At 41.5% G+C, this 20699-nt stretch overlaps 1 protein-coding gene across 1 annotated transcript; it reads right to left on the bottom strand.

Moving 5' to 3' along the window:
* Positions 1 to 2079: 2079 nt before the first annotated feature.
* SLC6A18 (solute carrier family 6 (neutral amino acid transporter), member 18) lies at positions 2080 to 20232 on the bottom strand (the record flags this gene model as incomplete). The annotated part of the gene is made up of 11 exons (XM_008935512.1): positions 2080 to 2262; positions 3320 to 3482; positions 5264 to 5423; positions 6902 to 7106; positions 8717 to 8873; positions 9476 to 9604; positions 9886 to 9998; positions 14792 to 14902; positions 15198 to 15379; positions 18587 to 18724; positions 20092 to 20232. Coding segments are annotated over 11 exons (1682 nt in total), but the record flags the coding sequence as incomplete, so codon positions are not given.
* Between the last annotated feature and the right edge of the window lie 467 nt (positions 20233 to 20699).

The raw sequence follows: 20699 nt of genomic DNA, 5'->3' as shown, positions 1-20699 counted from the left end.
CTTCTGGTGAATGGGAAGGGGCAGCTCAGCAAGTCAAGAAGTCTTTGAGTGCCATGACAGTAACTCAAGATGGATTTATAGAATTGAAAGTCCTGTGCACATCATGTAATTCTTTCTTTGGCTTGTGTCTGCATTAGTTGGATGTGGTTTTCTTTAAGAACAGATATCTGGAAACTTGCTACATATACTCTGCATGTATAGATTTTAATGAACATCTAGCTCTCTGGAGCCAGAAATGTGAATATAGAATATAATCCTCAGTTAATTAAAAATTATTTATTTACAGCTTTTATATGAGTATATGCTGAATTTGCAATTATTTTTCCAAAGTATTTATCCTTTATGGAAGCCTTTTTAACTCCTAACCTTTCAAATGTCATGTGAGAGAGGTGGAGTGCAGTCTGACTCCCTGTGCCTCTGAGAGCCTCTCCAGTGCACAGCTGCAGGACATGGGCAAGTTTGCTTGGACCTTCGACTTGTGAGGTTTCTTCTAACAGAAGCTCTGTTTCCGTGCTGGGGTCCCTGCCTCTCTGTTGACTTGAAGGGCTGGGGGTGTGAGGATGACAGTAAATCTGAAAACAAAAATAATTCTCTTTTCCTTCACCCTGCTCTTTTCTTAAGCAGTGATATAAGAATCATCCCCTCCTCCCTCCCAGGCTTGCAGTTCTCCTTGTACCCCTCTCAAGGAGTCAGGTAACTGCCTTTGCTCCGCAGAGGCTGAGTTGGTCTCACTCTAAGGAAGAAATTCTTTACTGTGAGGGTAGTGAGACACTGGAACAGGTTGCCCAGAGAAGCTGTGGATCCCCCCTCCCTTTTGAGTAACCTGGTGTAGTGGGAGGTGTCCCTGCCCATGGCAGGAGTGTTAGAACTAGATGATCTTCAATGTCCCTTCCAACCCAAAACATTCTATAAGTCATCTGCACTGTGTGGCCAAATCTTAGTTACCCATTATGAAACCCTACTAGTGCATAGCCTATCACAAAGCTAAATGCAGGAATTGCCTCAGTCTTCCTTAATCTTCCTCTTCTTTCCTCGACTGCCTTAATTACTCAGACTAAAGGCTTTGTCATGCCTTGTGCTCACATACATTCTGTATATTTTTCCAGAGGCTGCTGGTTACTCAAGTATCTCAGTGAGGGCAATCCTCATTTCCCATCACTGCAGAGTGGCCAGGATCTGCAGCCAAGTACAGGAAAATGTGTCTTTACTTAAAGATTAACTTCATTGTCATGTCACGTAAGGTTGCAGCTCACTGAGAGGCTTCCATACGTCTGTATTTTTATTACAATGTTCAGTTGCTGTCTTTGGTATGAGTCGTTAAGGGGTGAGGAAATGAGGACGTTTCTTTTCGTAGTGTTTTCCACTACAATAAATTCTGGAATCTGCTAAGGTAAGAGATTTGTGCAAAATTAATTACTTGGATTTATTTAATGTACATTCTTTTAACTGCTGATGCTTTATTTTGGCTCTTTTTAATGCCTGAGACCATGAAATCATCACAAAATAACACCTATTAAGTTATTATTACACATTTACGTGTACAGAGATTTACAAAATGTAGCGTGTAATGGACAAGAGAAGTTCTTACTCTTCAAGAGTTTCCATTCTACATCTCTCAGAGCAGGGTTAGTGAACAAAACTGTAGGTGCTGGTGTTTCAATTTTTATGTTGCTGATCCTTAGAAACAGACGAGCTTTTTAAAATAAAAATGAAGGAAGACTGAGGGCACTTATAATAACTAGCAGGCTTTCTAAGTCTGCTGGTTTAAAATCTGGCTGGAGAGACACATGAATTTGGTAATGCCTGAAAAGGGTTAAAGCAGCAGGGCTGTTGCTTGGTTGGTGTGTAGGATTCGGGACAGGGTGTATAGATTAATATAACCATTGTGAAATTAGCTGAAAATAAACACAGCAGCACAGTTTACAGAGTGCTAGTGGCTGACTAAGCATATGAGCTCCATAAAGCTGGTTGGTTGGATGATACCATACTACAGCTAACTATGTCTAACAAAGGCTGTCTTATTTTTACTTACAGACCATTTCAATAGGTATTTATTCCTTTGGATGAGAAAAGTTTCTGTTAGCCCTGACATGAAAACACTTCTGCTGGTGCAAAGCTTGGATCCTTGTTTCTGCACATTCGTGTGGTCAGGTGGAAGAGTGCTACCAGAGGTACAAACACACAGGGAAGGACAGCTAACAGCACACAGATGGCCAGCACCCAAGGTGGATAAACTTTCTCCTCTTTCATAGGGAAGCCTTCCTATGGAGATAAAAGGCAAGCAAAAGAAATAATTGGTAGGTACATTTGCGTTTTGCTATGATTTCCATTTGCACGTTCTTACGCCGTTACGGTAAGGATAACAGAAGTTTTGCTCTGTGGTAGTATTCTTTGGCCTTGTCCTCTGTATAACCTTCTCGTGAGTAAAGATGACTGTATTTATAGCTGGAAGCATGACACATTCTGGGGATGCAGGGGTTGCCCAAAGAGTTATCAGACTTTCACCCTCTGCTCTGATTAAGCTTGTCAGTATTCGAAGTTTATCTGGTTTCAGCAATTACCGAGCACACTCTTTGCCAAAGAGGGAGGGTTTATATGAGAGATTTTGATGGAATGGTGATAGTGCAGTTTCTGCAAGTCTGTGGCTGTGAGTGTTACTTTAGGATGATAGATACTTAATGGTCTTTGGAGGAGACACTTGCTCTGTAATCCTCGTGCAGTTTAAGACCAGGATCGATCTCCAAACACCTGCGCAAGGTGTGTTCAAGAGGGATCCAAGAAACTGCAGCTGACGTGAGACAGTGAGATCCAGATCAAATGTTTTTGGCTTCAGCATGTCTTGGGTGCTGAATTAACCAATGCTGTTCCCAGACCAGTGTGTCACTCCCAGTCTGCCTGTCAAAAGTACAAATCCATACATTCATCAGGGCCCCAGTGATACTGGTGGTTCTCATCCCTGACATCTGTTACACGGCTCTAAATCTCTGCTCATGCATTTGTTCCACCTCTGAATGCCTTGTAGGTACAGACTCTCTATGAGACATTTCACTTCAACAGATCTCTGCGTTACACACATCTGTAAGAAATTTGAGCATGGAGGATGAAGGACTCCTCCAGAGGAGGCTCTGTTAACAGAAAGGCGTTTTAGTGTGGGTAACCTCTGTGCATACTGGAGCCCTCTCATTCTGAGCATTGCATCACGTCAGGCTGCACTGAGTAGCTCAACAGTAGATGGCAATGGTTTTAAAGGATCTAATAAGGCAAAAAAATACACAACTCTTGCTTTAATTAGAAGTTTTGAAAATATTTGGGAACATACATATTTAGGGTTCCAGGCTGTGTAGCTTGGTGGCTTCTGTATCTGAAGAGTAACAAAGGCCATGAAGACAATTAGCAGGAGCAGAGGGCTAATAAACCTCCAGGTGATCTGCCAGTAGAAATTTGGGTTTCGTCCAGTCATCTGTTTCACATCTTTGCTGAACCTTTTAAGAGGAGGCATGTTTATCATGATGTCAGATCTCAGTGGTAACAGTTTTCACTTTTTCATATTTTTTTACAAGTTTTAAACGCTCTGTATATCTTTTCTATTCTGTACCCTTTTGTAATAACTTGCTGTCGACTTCAGTGAATAATAATATCACAGTAAATAATAATAAAGTAGGTCTTTATTGATCCCTACCAGGGATGAATGAGCAGTTTACATTGTCAGTTTACATTACCTGAGCACCTAGTCTAAGGTTTCTAAGCACAAATAGGTGGTGAAAATATTACAGCAGTTCTGTAGAACTATTCAGACATTTAAAGAACGGACATAGCTTGTTGGGAAGAAATCTGAGCACCAAATAAATCAAGTCAGGGACAAAGTTATTCCAACCTATGGCAGCTTCCTCTGCAGTCAGTAGTGGCAGTTGTTTGGACACGGGGCTGATTGTTTAAATACACCTCTTACAGTTTTGTACATTGAATGGGCAGTAGGTAAATGGCTCAGGATTTGATAGTTACGTGATAACCTGTCTATCGAGTTGGAAGGTGTTTTGTACTCTGGAATGGGACTTGTGATTTTTGTGTGTGTATATTCAGACACCAGCTTTGTCTTCAATTCTGTTAATCTAGCTGAAGATATTAGAAATTCTGTTGAGAACTAGGGAAAAGTGATTTGACCGTGATTGTATCCTATAGTAACACAGAAGAAAAGTGTATGTGTATTAGCACAACAGAAAAAATACAAGTGCTGTGGAATCCAGAGTGTGCTGTAGCATGTGAAACTGGATTTTATTGCTACTTCTGCATCATGGAAGACTGAGGCTAGCTGTATGGGCAACAAAGGGACATATGAAGCTGTTTATGAAGATATAGCCTGGGAGTTATCACCATTTCACATGAGAAGTGCTCTGAAGATCTTAACAATGGACCTAAAAAGTTAATGCAGGGACTTCATTTGTAATTGAGGAAGATTTTTTTCCTTCAGTTTCTTACTTTTACATAGCCTATGATAATACTTCAGTTGGGATGATACCGGGATCACCTTGCTATGCCACAGCCCTGGCCGAACGTGAGTTCGTTACCTGTACACTGTACGAACTGATCCACAACAAAGTCAGGACCTGCATGATCCTGGTGCCAGAGTAGGAATTGCAAAGGTGAAGTCCCAACATGTAACTGAGTAAATTACAGGGGGAAGAAGATTAATCTAGTTCAGAACTGGGGAAATATCTGGACTGGAAGGTCCCCAAATAGAGAAGGCAGGTTTATTCTAAATGAAAATGGAATAAGATTTCTGGCATTTACAATTAAAAGAGATGTAGGAAAGCTTTTAAACAAAGGAGTGAATTTAATTAGTGTCTGTGACTGGAGATTCTCAGCATGCAGGTTGAGCCTTTTAGCATGGGGGAGTTACTGTGTTTTGCTTACTATGAAGTTTGAGGGGAAAAATAAAAAAATAAAGGAATCTAGAAAATAAAAAGGCAGTAACAGGAGGATATTTGAAAGACAGTGTAACTCCTCTTGGCCAAAGAACTATGATGGCTGTTGACTTTCTAGCTTTAGACTTAGGATTTCCCCTTCTATAAGTGCTATGCAGAGATTATCCTTCCTGTTTTACAAATACAGAAGGCTTGAAGCAATGAATGCTATCTACGTTCACAGAACTGGTAAGAGTTACAGAAATAAGTTAATATTGTATACCTGTATGTAACATACATGGAGTGAGAGGAAAATGCTTTTGTCTCTTATGAGAAAAAAATGCCATCTGTTTCCAACATACCTTTTAATTTTATAGACATACACGACCCCAATCACTTCAAAGAAAGCGATGACTAGAAGAGGCAATGAGCCTGCATAGCTGTCAAAAATGTCAATCCAGTAACTCCCTGAGCCCAGCGTGAAACACAGAGCAATGAGGAAGCAAATTATACATATTATACCTGGAGGGAAAAAAGGTATCTTTGTTACTGGATTACTGAACTGAACTCGGTAAGTATATTTTTGTTCTAAATTATTTTCGGTCTTGTTCTAGTGATTTTTATTCTCTCTCCCTCTATGGAGCTGCAACAAGCTGTTTTTTTTCCTTAAAGGAGCTAGTCATTGCTTCCCAAACTCAGTTTTCCCCAGCGTGTTGGCCAAGAGGTACCAGTTTGTTGCAGGAGGAATGCACTCATGTGTCTTAGAGCATCGTTCAGTTGTTGGTGCTTCCAACAGATAGCCTGGGCTGTGCAATGCTGTTGCCCTATGCTAATTTTTGACTGATGTAGTGAGTTTCAGGTTTAGGTTTCAGCACACTTCTGGACAGTCAGTTCCCCTTCAGCCAAAATAAGGATTTGGGTTTTTTTCAGAGGAAAGGAGAAGGGAAGGTGTGTCTGGATGCAGACATGGGCTGCAAATCAATTTCTATGCCCTTGTGCTGTGTTACTAACTGCTTCTGACTCTGAGATGGCCTTTGGTTCAAGGCTGTGTAAGATTGGCTTCAGAGTTGTTTGGCTTTTTTAAAATAAAAGCTCACAACTGGAAAATCAACTTCAAAATAAAATGGTTACCTCATCAAGTTGTAAATAAATTTGTTTCTACCGTAAAAGTTGTAAAATGAGATGATTAGATGCCACAGGAAGACTACTCTAAAAAAGGCATAAAACCAGTATTCTTCATAAGAATTTAAAAGGGTACATTGTAGAATTGTTAATACGTTACTTGAAACTGCCAGAAATTTTTCTAGACCAATTTCAAAGTAGGATTTCTGAGACTCACCAGGAGTCTGGTTCTTGAGGAGCAGGTTGGGTTCTGCATCTTCCTCTGTCTGAAAGTGTTCTGGTTTTGTGGAAGAGCAGGGTCTCATGCACTCATTCCTGTTTCCCAGTGGTAATTTTCTACTCTGGAGTGTTTACACTAACTGTGGAATAATCAGTAGCACCATAAACCTGAATGAAGTAGGGGTGAATGACCTACCTCACAATAGTGGCAACGTGCTAAGTTTGTGAGCAGGCAGTTATGGCAGACCAGCTGATGCCACTGGTTGACTTAAGTGATTTGTTCAGGTGCCAAAGGATTAAGTGAAAACAAAGTTCTTCCTGACATCTACAACAGCTCAGGGGGAACTTGACTCCAAGAACAGCAATTTAACAAGCTTTCTCAAACTGAAGTATTTCTTGCAAGCTAAGAAAAAACCTGACAAGGACAATATAATACTGTAATCTGACAGCTTCTGCCATAACTGCTACCTCATCTCTGTGCTTATCTTCTGCAAACACGATGCACTGCCCTTACTAGCACAAGACTAACATAGTAACATGAGATAGCTAAGTTAATACTGCAGAGTCTTAATCCTTCTCTGATATCTATTCAGCAGTTGGTAGTTTGTGCATCAGTAAAGAAGCCACCTTCTTTGAACAAAGCAAAGCAAATACCTTACCAGATAGTAGCTCTTTGGGTATTGATTTAGATATAATTGGGAGCTCTAGAAGAGGAGTGAAGACTCCTTCGATGTTCCCAAACATAGAAGAGAGGCCCAAGCTGAACAACATTATGAAAAACAGGATGGCCCAGGCCTGAGAGCCTGGCATGAGAACGATGGCTTGAGTGAAAATGATGAAAGCCAAGCCGGTTCCTGATACGCTCTGCAGAATTCACAAACAGATTAAAATATGCATTATAATGATGCCAATGTAGCCTCTCATGCATGTAAAATTGTAACATGCTTCTGTCCTTCCTTGGAGTCAAGGGTGCTGGTCAGCCTGTGGGGCTCTGTGGCACCCAGCAGTTGAGAAAATGGGTAGTGGGGAGTGTTTGTGGGGATTTTCATTTTAAATGGTCTACCAGAGATGTGGAGGCAGCCACAGAGCAGAATTTTAGCTTGCATAGTGAGATGGCCCCAGAGTACAGCAGATCTGAAAGCTGTAACTGAAATGGCAATTACTTTGCTAATACCACCTTAAATACATTAAAAAAACCCCAACCTATTATATAATAGCTGCTGGAAAGAAAAAGATGTAACTAAGGATCTGATTGCCACTTTAGCAGCAAGAGAGGTGGTAAATTGCTGATCACAAACCCCCCCATGTTTACCAGGGCAGAAAAGGCTAATAGGGAAAAACCCAATTTCAGCCAAATTTCTTTGAACTGAGTCTTCCAAGGACAAGGATATTTAAATCTAATCATTGAGAAATGCTAATGTGGTTCTAATTTGGAAGTAAAATATGTCAAACCATAAATCAGAAATGAAGTGCCATCAGAGGAGGCCAGACAGGCCAGAAACTGACTCACATCAGGGCTGGAAGGTCATCCCTGGAGTTCTCCATAATGTGAGTAAAACAGCCTGTTCCACCATTGTTGTGCACTAAGGCTGTCGTGCATCAGCACACTCTGTCTCTAGCAAATGTACCCACCCTTTTCTCCTAAGATTGATTTTTTTTTTTCTCAATCTCCGTTTTTTCTTATTGTGTCCTCAATCCATGGCCCTGTTCTTTTCTCATTAGGTGGTGAGGACTTGTAACAAGGGAGCACAGATGGGTGAGTAGTAAATGAGAGTTACTGGGCTGGGTGGGATCACTGGAGCAAGTGGAATGAGGTTGGAAAAGCAGAGAAGAAACATCTGTGCTTTGTGATAGGGGAAATGTCTTAGAAGGATTGGAAAAGAAGGAAGGGGAGAGGGTCATAATGCATTTTGGCCAGGGGGAGAGAGGTTAGGGGGAAGAAAAAAATAAAATATTGGTGAGATCGTGTGCAGAGGAGCAAAAATAAAAGGCAGAGGATAAGAGGGAATAGAAAGATGGGGAAAGGAAGATAAAGGAGAAAATAGGGGTAAAATACCTTCTAGATGGTCATGTATGTGATTGAAGGCAAACAGTGAACATTTGATACTTTCCTAAATATGAGTTTAGGAAACTCCCATTCCGCATCTTTTATTCAGCCATGTGCTTCCTCTGTTGTGCTTATTCCTGGATGCTGAAGTAAGACTGAAGCTTGTGTCTATGGTAAGCTCCAGGTAGGAGCAGCTTTGAAGGTTAGTTTTGTGATGATAATGTGTGAGTTTGCATGCTGTACCAGACAGCCTTCAGCTCAGATGTCCTACAGCACTGCTTTTATTTTGAAGTTTGAAAAGTTGTTTTGTTTCATGATTATGTATGATGTATTCATTATAAATAAAGTGAAGTACTTACAAAAAAAAGGAAGATATCAGTCTTTCTACATACTTTAAGTGTTACTTTGTTGAAAGCAATTATGGTACCTGATCAAGAAATTCTTGAAGGTCACAGCTTTTCAGTTTGAGTCCAGCAATTTTTTCTGGATATGATGAGTTTAGGAAACTAAGCCAAGCTGTATAGTTCTGTCGCATGATGCTTTCTTCTGGAAGATCAAATTCATTGATGATACTGATAATGTTCCTGCCAGAGAAGGCAACACATAATTAGTTTAAATGTTTGCAGATTATGTGGCTGGAAATCCTGTGCTGTTTATTCAGATGTGAATAGAAAGTTCTGTTACTTTATGTAACACTATAAAGGAAAATATTAAATGACGACTTAGTTTGGAGAAAATATTCAGACTATTTAATGTCTTCTTTCAGGTACAAGCTAAGGATACTTCATGCAGATGCAGTCTTTAAAACATTTCTGTCTTTATTTTATCAGCTCTCCTGACCATATCAACCACTTGTCTTTAACTTGGTGAATCTAGTGGAAGAGGAAAAGCGGTTGGTTTTTTAACTATTTCTAATGCTAGTCAGGGATGAGATGTGATCCTTGATGTATGACTTGCAATAGATTGTTTTATAATTTGTCTTGATTCTTACAAATGCTACCCTGATCATTCTTGCCTCATGCCATAATACTTTCTATTTTTATATTAGACTTATATTAGACTTCTCCATACAGGTGCTTTTCCTTTTTAGTGAAAAGAAATTCTCCAAATGGATGCTTCTCAGGTAACACGTTCTCTATTAAGGCGTTGCAACCACAGTATAACACTGGAAACAAAAGTTTCTCACCTGTCCAAGCAGTCCCAGTAGCCTGTGGTTGCTTTAAACCCCAAAACAGAAAAGACTGGGATGGAAGCGTAGAGGGATGTCACGCTGTTCACAATTGCTACTGTCACAGCATCCTTTTCACAGTCATTTCTATGAATAGCATTCAAACAAGTGACTAAAAAAGGCAGTATTTTATTTGTAATTCAGGTATTTCTGCAAACATTTTAATTTTTAGACTCTTTTTTTCCCCTCCCTGTTAGAAAAATCTATTTGGCCATTTAGAAATACAGCAGCTGTTAAGATCCTTTAGAGAAATTAAGATCCTTTATAAATATCCTAAGGAAAGAGTTTTGAAAAGTTTAGAAAATTGCACAAAATGCAACTTATTAGCCAACTATTTAGCCAACTTACAAAGGTCATAGTTTACTTACTTTGATGAATTGTAGCTTGCAAATGCAATAAGCCCTCCAAAAGCCAAAGAGAGGGAGAAGAAAATCTGGGTAGCTGCATCAAGCCATACACGGGGATTTTTCAAAGTGTTCAGCTGAAATAGTAAGTGCATGTATTAGGCTTAAATTAGAATGTCTTTTTCTCTCCCATTTCTCACAGCTCCTCTTGTATTTCACATCTGAAATTGAGTTGTGTTGCCATCTAAATACACTGAAAATGGGAATTAGTGCAAAATTTGCCAGTAAAGCAGGTGTTTCTGAAGACAGAATTTGTTCTATTTATATGTGTATCGTAATTATAGAATCTGTTTCATTATACACTTCTGTCTGATGATAAAAACATGTTTCTAAATGAGAGGCACACCGTAGGGGCAATACATTACTTTTTTTCCTTTATTTCTTTTTGTTAAGCCACATAGTGGGTAACTCACAGTTTAAGAATATTATCTTCCTAAAACTGTATAAATAACACTGTGTTTTAAGACACAAAACGATTCCATATCTTTCCAGATTTGCTTACAAAAATGTTAAAAATTACTAAAAGCTCAAGCTGAGAAGAAGAGTGTATTAGAATGAACATCTTAGATTCAAAGTACTGTGGAAACAGCAATACAAGGTAGATGGGCAACACAGGGAAAATAAGGAAAAAGGAGAAGCTGACAGTGAAATTTGAATTTTGAGGTAAGAGCAATGTGATAGAGGAAACTCAATTAACAAGTCAATGATTGTTGGACTACAGAGAATAATATGAAGTTTTAAGTAGCTGAATATAGGGACTCTTACCATTAAAATCAGTCTAAAAGATAAAGATAAGTAATGCACAAAATCTGCTCAATAAACATTATTTTCTTGCAGAAACTAAGAAGTGGTGTTTTATATTCATACCCTAGCAGGTGAATTATTTGGTGATCCATTATCAGGTAGAGAAAATAGAAACCTGTATTAGTTAAGAATGAGTGTTTTGAAAACTAGCTGGCTAAAAAGAGTAATACTGGGGCTGTAAAGTGTTTCACTTTGTGTTACATCAGTCTGAGTCAGGTCTACATCCTAGCCCTGCAGGGTGAGCTCTGAGTTCTCTGTGTCCTGTTTTTCATCCTAGTACATCACTAGGAACGTTTTTAAGAGTGATCCTACTAGGAGCGCTTGTAGGAACGAGAGGTGAGTAGGCCAAAAGACCCTTAGTAGCATTTTGGGTTTCTCTGAAGCTGGCTGGAGCTTGAAGAGCCAGAACAATGGTTCACCTCAGTGAGGATGGGTGCAGTGAATGCCGTCGCTGCAGATGCTTTCTCCACCAGGATGCCTGTGCTTTGACCACAGTAGAACTGGTGTAAGGTTTTGTACACCATAGCAAGCAGATACGTGTAACCATTACTGGCTGAAATGCTTCAGGTCAGGCAAAGCTTTCAGGGGATTTAATTTGAAAGACTGTAACCAAACCTGCCAGTGTCAGAGCGGTCACTGGCAGGACCTTGTGCAGATGCAGCAGTAGATTGCTATTGCAGTGCAAAAACTCAGCATTCATGTTGCTACGTGGCCTTCAGGGTTTGATTAGGTGCTGCCAAGTCAGTTGTCGGTGCTGATAGGTGCGACTGTTACAGTTCTGGATCTCTGACCTGGGGACTTTGGCAAATGAGTCTGAATATAATTTACTTTGGTGCTAGATGCAATGCATTTACTGACTCTGAAAGATAGTAATCAACCCCCAAACTTGAAGAAATAGTGGACAATGATGACATTGTCATGGCAATGTCATCATCTGGTCTTAAGCAAATCATGATGAATTTAAAGGTTCGTTTATATTTTCAGTAATGAGCATACAGGTTCCATAAGCGTGTCTTCAGAAGATAAAATTGTGCTGAAGCGAGAAACGTGGACGAAGAGACACAACCACAACGTCAGTGAATGCACGCAGGAGTAAAGAGGAAAGCAAGCATAACTGCTTCCCAGGGGTAGCAAAATGTTTGGGTGTTTGAACACATGAAACACAGACAGAAATTTTGTTAAAACAGAATTAAAAAATACTGGTATCCCTGTGATGTGTAATTTTGGTGTAAAAACAGTTATTGCTTTTCTCATAAGCAAGTGGTCAACAAGTAATACTGCACTTAAGGACAGCAGTTCATTAAGGAAATGCTTTCATTCTCCATAATTCCAGAAACAATATGGACAGATAAGGTACTTGGAAAGGATTTTTAAGTGTCTGTTCGCACTAATTTACAAGTGTAAAATTAGACTGCAAAAAAGAGGGAAAAATTACAGATTGCCTCTGTGATAGAGGATCTGGTGCCTGCATTGCCTTTTTCTTGGCTATTCTCACTACTTGTTAAACAGCTGCAGAGCTCTAGGTGCAGACATCAGTTGCCCAACCAAGTTCCTGGTTCCCAGAGAGCCCCCAAATATTTAGAGTCTGAAGTTCTTTCGGATGTGAAAGAGACTGGAGAAGAAGTCATTTGTGCTCCTGAGCTGGTGTCCGCAGATGTCCACAGAAGCTGAACCATGTAGAGACTGTTGCTGATGCTTGATGGGATCCCTTTTTTGGTGCCTCTAAATTATTTTTTTTTCCAAGAACCTTTCCAAAAATCTCTCTCTGTTGCTTCATCTCTGTACAACTCCAGCTTTCCTCTCAAGTGCCTGTGAGCATCATTTCACTCTCTTTTTTTTTCTTGGCAGCTTCACTTTTCAGGGAGCCAAGGGTTAAGAGAGAGTGAATAAATATTCAGACTTCTCCATGGCTGAAAGTCAATGAAAAGAAGTATTTGTTATTTGTTCTAGAGTTTAAGGTGTGAAAGTGTATCAGATGGCAAAAAGCCAACTGAGTATTTCTGCATGGAAATAAAACCACAGCCTGCCATATTTAAAATTTATGTGGACACAGTTATTATTTGTTGTTTAGTAGTGAGAACTAGAATACAAACTTGAGAAGTGAATAAACTTGAAACAATGGTGGTTTGGGGAAAAAAATTCAGTTCAGTGATGATGATGTTAAAACTGGGCAAGACATGACTTTTAGCACTAGATATTACTTTCATTCACAGATTTTCAAAAACAATGAGGTGTAACAATTACCAGAGAATGGATGTGGCAGCTATCACAGAGAAACAGTTTCTCCTGCACTGCAAAGTTGGAAGAAGGTTGGAAAAGATTTCCTTCAATGAGTGGAGAATGTCAAGAAGATGATGATTTTTAAAAAATTGTTTTATTTTACTGAAACAGGCAGTGTGTGAGCTAACTCCTGGTTTGTTTTGCTAAAGCCTTACAAACTTCCTGCATAAAGACAGGAAAAGAAGACAACGACAGCACACACTTAAAAGATACAGTTTTATAAGCTGATGTGACCTGGTTGGGCCAGGTGAATCTTTGCAAAAAACACCCACAAGTCAACAATTGCCCTATACAGCTCACTTTGGGACATCCCCTGTAAGAAGTGTAACAAGAAAAATGTATGTATTTACTGATGGCAGTGGTGGGAACAGTTCCTCATTAAACAGGCTAACAGAAAAGGCAATACTTGGTACTGCAGTTGAGGGCTAAGGGGAAGAAGAGAGAAAGCAAATGTTGCAGTTTTATGCTTACTGGCTCTTTGAAGTCCTTGGAGTCTCAAAATCCTCCATAGCAGTTGGTATGTTGGTTGAACAAAGCCAGCTCTCTATCCTACGCTATAACTGTCTATGCAATAGCCACACCTGTAACAGATAGTACTTACCAGGCTGTTGTGTCAGCTTTTCCATATTGGTAGATAAGAACATAGTTTCACCACCAAAACCATCTTCAGATGACTCTTCAAGGAATTCCCCAGGATCTGCTTCCTCAAACTGTCTAATCATTAACTGCAGGTTGATTGCAGCCGGATTTTCATTCGGACTTCTGGCACCAGTCTACAAAGCCATCCAGCTCTTCTTTCCTGGTGATCTGCTCCCCTGCAGCGCTGCAGTGCCTCCAGGCTCTCTGAATGCACATCAGGCTTGTTGTGCATTAAGTTCACTGTGTGTGTCTTAAGTCCTGAGGATGCCCGAGCTCTTCCAGAGAAACATGACAACCAGGCTGAGACCAAATGACAGCAGGCCAAGCCCTGTTCTGGTGGTGTTGTCTAATCTGCTTTATTCATTAAGACATTACAACAAGCATTTATTGTCCTGCCCGAGCCCTAGAAAAATGCATGTGCATGTCCTTCTCTACGTGCACTACTTTATGGAGCTTTTTAGCATGCAGGCAGAGCTGTGAGGAACCTGTGGCTGACAGCAAGCACTTGGTGGGACAATTTGACTTTGCATTTGGGAAAACCACTAAGGACAGAGTAAAGAGGTCCTTCTGAAATGCTCAGCTTATGGAGGGATCTGGGACTCCTGTACCACTGAGATGAGGAAAAAATGAGGGAGGGGCATTCTCCAGTAGTTCTATGTTTTAGGGGCAGCTATGGGGCAGGGAAATCAGCTATGGAGAAACAGGAGTAGGAGAAAATTACTTTCAACCTTAAAAAAGAAAAAAATTTAAAAAGTCACTTTGCAGTGTAATTCATCAGTCATTTTCCTTGTGTAAATTCTGTAGCATTGACAGGGAAATCCCATCTTTATTATGTGTAAAAGAGAGATGATTCTGTTTGTGAAGTGCATCAGTTTCACTTGCACATTCAAGACCGAGTCACCCGTAAGAAATGCAATTTTCCAATGTTTTCTGATATGCTTATTACTGAACTGTTAAATACTTCGCTACTGCTTTTCTTGCTAAAAAGTATGTTAAAATATTAAATCACTTCAGAAAAAAAAAGAGGTTAGCAGAGCTCTTGGATAGGGACCTAGATCAGGAGTTGCTGGAAAATGAATATATAGGATGAAACTGGATCAGTAGAAAAGGGAAAATGAATATTTCTGACTATAGCAGTGATACTTACATTAGGGGTGAGGAGGTAAGCCAGACCATCAGTGGCTCCTGGTAGAGTGAGTCCATGAATAAGGAATATAGTTAGGACTAGGTAAGGAAATATTGCTGTTACATAAATGGCCTGAAGTAAGAAGACAGAGAGACAGTTACTGACAATAACATTGATAGAGCCTAGTTAAGTTATTGCAACATACAGTCCTAATAATACTAATAAGACAGCAAAATGCACTTTTGCAGAATGTAAAAAGGAGAGGTGTAGTTTTGAGCCACCAGTATCAGTGTTACTGCTTCCTTGGATAAAGAGCCCAAAGAAATGGTGCTGGTGGGGTAAACTGGTGGTCAAACTCAGTCTCTGGAGAGCAAGATCCAAAGTCTGGCATAATGCACTTCTCTTTCCTATCCTTTCCTTTCCATACCTTTCCTGTGGTTTCAATCCCTCGGATGGTGCAGAGGTAGACAAGTGCCCAGCAAGTTGCTAGGCACAAAATGAGCCACCACTGGAATGTGCCACTCTCGGTGACATCGGGTGTTATGTTCAAAGTTTTCCTGTACCAAAAATAGGTCACTGCAGTACTTTCATAACATTCTTCGTTTAGCCCTGGAAAAAAATATGCAGCAAGTGTAAGAATAAATTTTAAAATTGGCAACGTTCTTCCCACTTGCTGTATGGTCAGGAATCGATACTCCATGCTACCAGAGAGCAGCAGGACAGTCTCTTGTGGGCTGCCAAATCAAACGTGGAGGTGGACTGAGCTGGCCTTTCTGCACTGCCTGTAATGGGCAGCAAGACAAACTGTCACGCAGGCTGAAGCTCCAAGACTTATGTGAAACCTTCATCAGAACATTACTAGCATTGCTACAGGAGATAACTTTCTAAATAGAAAAGATGTCATACTCTGTGCAAGGAAAAATCTAAACTATAATTGTGGTAGAGACTATGAATTTATTTTTTTTTATCTCTACATCTACAGGTTAGTGGAGTTGTAACAAGATTGAGGCACCTGAAGATACATCTAAATCCAGAATCTCCATGCTCCTGTAGTGGGGCAAGACCCAGGCATCAGCCTCTCTGGTTCATGTTTCCAGGACCATTGTGAGCAGGAGCCTTGAGCACTTGTGCCTGGGGAAGCAGGCACTCCCCAGCCAGGCTCTGTGCCTGGGGAAGAGGGAACCAGGAACACCACCTGTGCTCACTCCTCTTGCCCATGTGCAACCTAAATGCCTGAAGAGGAGGCTGACAGAGGATCTTCAGGAAACAGGCTGACCTGCTGTCTTGCACTGGAAACCTGACTTTCCTTGGTGCTGCAGCTCCTGCCTTTGCTCCTAGCCAGAATCGGGCACGTGCTGAGGAGCCCTGTTTTTTTCCAGGAGTTGGGGTTACACAGCACAGAGCTGACAGGCAGCGTTGGTGGCAGTCCCTGGAACCGGGAGGTCTAGCACACACCGAGACTGGGGGAGCTCTTTCTCCTTTCCCTGCCTGGTGAGAGCTGAACACGTCTTCCTGTGTAGGAGAACACGCTAATTTTCTGGCTATGTCTCCTGCTGCAGCTGATGCTTGGCACACAGGCCCACCCAAGTTTAGCATAGCTTTGTTTTTTCCTCCTCCTTCCCTGATTTCAAGTCGTGTTATCTTTGGCTGTCAGCTACTGCTCAGGTTACCTAATGCTCTGAGCAGAGCAGATCACACAGGGTGGCTTGCTGCTCTCCTGCCATGAGCAGCTGATGGCCCAGGCTGGAGGAAGGATGGCTCATTCTGCTTGCATGGGAGGGTAAGTCAGTCATCCTGTCATGGCTCTGTGAAGGGCAAGAGCATGTCTGTGGGAGGAGAATGATAAATTGCTGCATTTCAGCAATATCCTGATGCTGCATTTGCTGGTATTAAGTTTGAGATGGCTGAATGAGATACATGGCTACAGGGAACTTCACTTGTTCTCCTGCTTAAGCTCTAGAGCTGGGCATGATATATTTTGGGAAGATAATCCTGAGGGTACAAAAAGCCTCTTCCCTTCATTTTGAACTTTTTTGTGTTGTATGGTATGTCAGCCTGTCCAATCAAGCTCTCAAACTGGCCAGTTTCTCCCTTTTGCTTGTGACCTTCCACTCACTTCAGAAACAGCCACAATGAACGTCACAATAAAACAGAGAACAAACCAATCAACATCTCAATTAAGCCACTACGCAGAGCTTAGGGATCCTTTGAGTTCCTTGCCCCATAGCTGCAGCAGGGAACGATTTTCCCTGATAAATTCCTTTTATTTAGGAAGTTACTTGTTCTGCAGGGGTTGTTAATTCAAGTATTTTCAGCTTGAGGGAGGAAGTGAAGTGTGTTGCTCTTCCACCCTCACCTTGCAGCTCTCCAGCCTTTTTCAGTGAAAAGCTTTGCTGCTCTCATCCCATTAGTCCCAGCTGAACTACATGGGCCTGAAATAATGCCATTGTAGTCTATGCTCAGCTAAGCCTGGTGGATGGGAGCAGGTGCCACTTGACTCACTTCGGAAGCAGCTCCCTGGAGAGATCATTACAATCGTGATGGAGAAGTGCAGGTTCTTCCTATCTTGCCACTGGTACTGAAAAATCCATCCTTTAATATTTTCTAAGAGATGCTTAACTAAAAATGAAGGGTTTTGTACACCAAACTAGTTGATTAAAAGGTTGATCTCCAAGTCAGTCTTGGAAAACATTTGTTTAGCTCACTGATTGGGACGCCTGTATCCTAAGAAATTAAAGAGTCTTATTTCTTACGGTGCAGATAATTTCCTCTCCTTCTGTAACAAAGATGGGGGTTGTCTAATGGACTGGCTACTCTAGAATAGTCCTAAGGTGTTCAAAAGAAAGTTGACTTGTGCTGTGTTTTGTCTTTTTTCTTAGCCTATTTCCTGGACTATGTTACTTGCTCTGCCCTGGAACTTGTCATCACTTGTGCTCTGAACAAAAAAAGAAAGCTGAAAAATAATTTTGAAGAACTGAGATCAATCCTGCTTAGGTACACTGTTTGTCTTTGGCCTTACTAAAGGTTCTGTAATGGGTAGTGTGAATTTGGTTTGAGCCTCAAAGATTCTAAGTAGTTTCTCTCCTACCTCTCTGCTACTTTATTTAGTTTGGGGTTTTTTTTAAACACTGTTCTTTCCCATTTTGAAATCAAGCAAAAGGGGTCATGGACTTTCTGGCTTTTGTAAGTTTCTGTGAGGCTGATGAATTTGAGTATGCTATCATTGTTTTCCTAGCCTTTTGACAGGAAAACAAACCAGGTCTTATGCACAACTCAGGGCCAGCTCAAGTGTGGCTTTTCTTCCAGGGGTTTTCTTGGTTAGCTGCATTGGGAAACTGTCTTGTCAGATGTATAAAAATAGACTTGGCACTCTACAGGCAGAATCCAAAGTTCTCCAATGGGGTTGTGTTTCCTGCTTGGGCAACTCAGCTGATCTTTCTCAACTCACCATGGCAAGTCAGCTGAAAGATTTCTATAAGAGCCTGTCATGAGTCATAACCAACACATCACCTCCTGATGAAAAGTCAGAAGTCACATTTAAAGCAGTTACTGAAAGATGTAGTCATAAATTTAGCTCTTAATTATGCTAACAAGTTCATGCCTTGATATGTAGTTTATGATAACAGACACATGTGTCTTGATAAAGTTCTATTTCTCCATAGTCAGGAAGCAGAGGACACTCAGTTCAAACTGGTATTTGTATCATAGGACAAGCATAACAAATAAACAAACCTTCCTTTTTCCCCTTTCAAACTCCCAGACTCTGATATTTGTGATCCTCCTTTTGGTAGCAGTCATGCTCAAAGTGGTAGTTACCTGTTCTGTTTTCATTTAGAGGACAGGCACTCCAGGGAAGAGGTTCTTGAAAGGAGTTTATGAAATACCACATCACCCAGGTTAAAACAGTGTTGTAGTATAAGCTCACGAGAACTGACACCATCCATGAACCAACCCCTGCAGAAAGCACAAGGTCTCAGCTTAGAAAAGACTGGGGAAAAAAGTGAGTTACAGAACTTGCTCTTAGAAGCTCACACTTCCTAATTTTTCAAGATTTTCTGCTTTGCCCCCCAAGACATTTTCCGATAAAAGATGGCTGGTTTTGCCCTCAGCAGCCAAACAGTGGCACACGGTCCCCCAGCTCACCAGCCCTGCTCCAGGAAGGCTGATACTCCCTACTTATGTAGAACATTAGGGTTGAAATATTGTCTCTAGCATATAATAAATAGTTTTCTACAAGACAGGGCAACTTTAATAGCAGAGACCAAAAGACAGTGAAGTTTCACAGCATGCTATAGTGGCATGAGGGCATTTTTCTGTCCCAAACTATGCACATGTGCCCTAAACTGGAAACAGTCTATGGCAAAATAAGGAGGGAAGAACGGCAACACCATGGATTCTACTTGCTTGCATGTTTGCAAGGGGAGCGATCGACGTACCTAATTGTAGGAGATGGCTATAGCTGGAGGCACCACCCTGCTGCTTGGTATTTCTTCCTGGTTGCCCTCTGGCCCTTAGATAAGTCCTCTTACTCTTTCTCCTCCCACACACTCCCACAGGCATGGCTGTCACTACCAAGCCCATTTCCAGTCACCTCCTTAAAGCAGCACATGATCCAGCAGTGCTGGCTGGAGCATCCAGGGGTTTCTCCTTGTCCCCACAGGCAGGAGGGTGAAATCTCAAAGCCAGTAGAGTCCAAGGTGCAGCCCTTTAACAGTGGCTACTCCCATTCACTTTTTACAGCCTAACAATGCACACAGGACACAAGATTTTTTTTTTTTTTTTCCCCAGTGTATATTAAATAAAATAAATAATTGCCAGTCTAGATGTGCACAGCAGTCTGGTGCACTCGGCTGTGTGGATTGTCCCTATGCCCAGCCATGTTAATAATCTGCCTGCAGTAGGCTCACTGCCCACCTCTCCTGAAGGGAAACTTTCCCAGGTGTTTTAGGATCTTCAGGCGGTGCCAGGCTCCCTTTCCTGATTTTGTATCTTTCTGTCTCTCCTGCAGTCTGACTGTCCCTGGAAGGAGAAGACTGACTCCCAGAGGGGCTCTGAGGAAGGGGCAAGAAGCACTGTGGACAGGTAGCTCTTGTGTAAGGTCCAACATATGGCAGGAGCAGGGCAGCATAGACCAGCAGAGCTCAAGACCATTATGCTCCCCCAGCAAATGTTAAGAGGTTTGCATTTAAGGCTCCTGTGTGCTTGGAGCAACACCTGGTGGGAGTGATGTCCTAACAAGCATCAAGCACAGGTCTGCAGGAGGCGAATGCTGGGTGGGAGCTCAGCTGCAGTCCCTTGAGCTGGGACCCCAAGAGACATACCAACTCCTCCAAGGTAAGGTGAGATGGTGTTCCAGGCACCAATGCTGCCTTTCCTCAGGCACTGTCCTAGGGCCAGTTCGAGGTGCAGCAGTGGGATTCCCTCGAAGACGAGAGCGATGAAATATGGGATCATGAATGCCCCTGAAAACACAAGTGCAATTGAACTACGTGATTACCTGCATCTCACCAAAATTACTGTTTTGTAATTTCTCTGCTTTATGACTCTAATGAAGTCCTCATGGGATGTCTTGAAAGAGGGAGTATTTCTAGGGATACCTGCCAAGTAACACCTGTTACTGGTAATTTTGTTGGTGAAGATTTACGAGGAGGGACAGGGATGCTTAGTGTTGCAGGATGTTTCCCTTCAGGGATTGCTACAGCCTTTCTTTTGAGCATCTGTTCTCCCCCTGCTTGTAGAGCGCAAGGGTTTGCCTCTCCCCTCTATGGTCTGTTTTCCCTTCAGTGCATTGCCTCATTTCCCTCCCTGAAGCTCTCAGATGTGTGCTCCTCTATCCTTCTCTGGTAAAGTAGGATTTATGTGCTGGAGAACTCCAAGAGATGAGGTTACTTTATTGCATGAAGTTCTGCTCAGAGCACAGAGCCTCTGG

The sequence above is a fragment of the Merops nubicus genome, unplaced genomic scaffold, assembly GCF_000691845.1.
Source record: "Merops nubicus isolate BGI_N331 unplaced genomic scaffold, ASM69184v1 Scaffold48190, whole genome shotgun sequence".
NCBI lineage: Eukaryota > Metazoa > Chordata > Aves > Coraciiformes > Meropidae > Merops > Merops nubicus.
The sequence above is the reverse complement of the archived record's forward strand: the minus strand, read 5'-3'. Positions and strand labels throughout refer to the sequence as shown.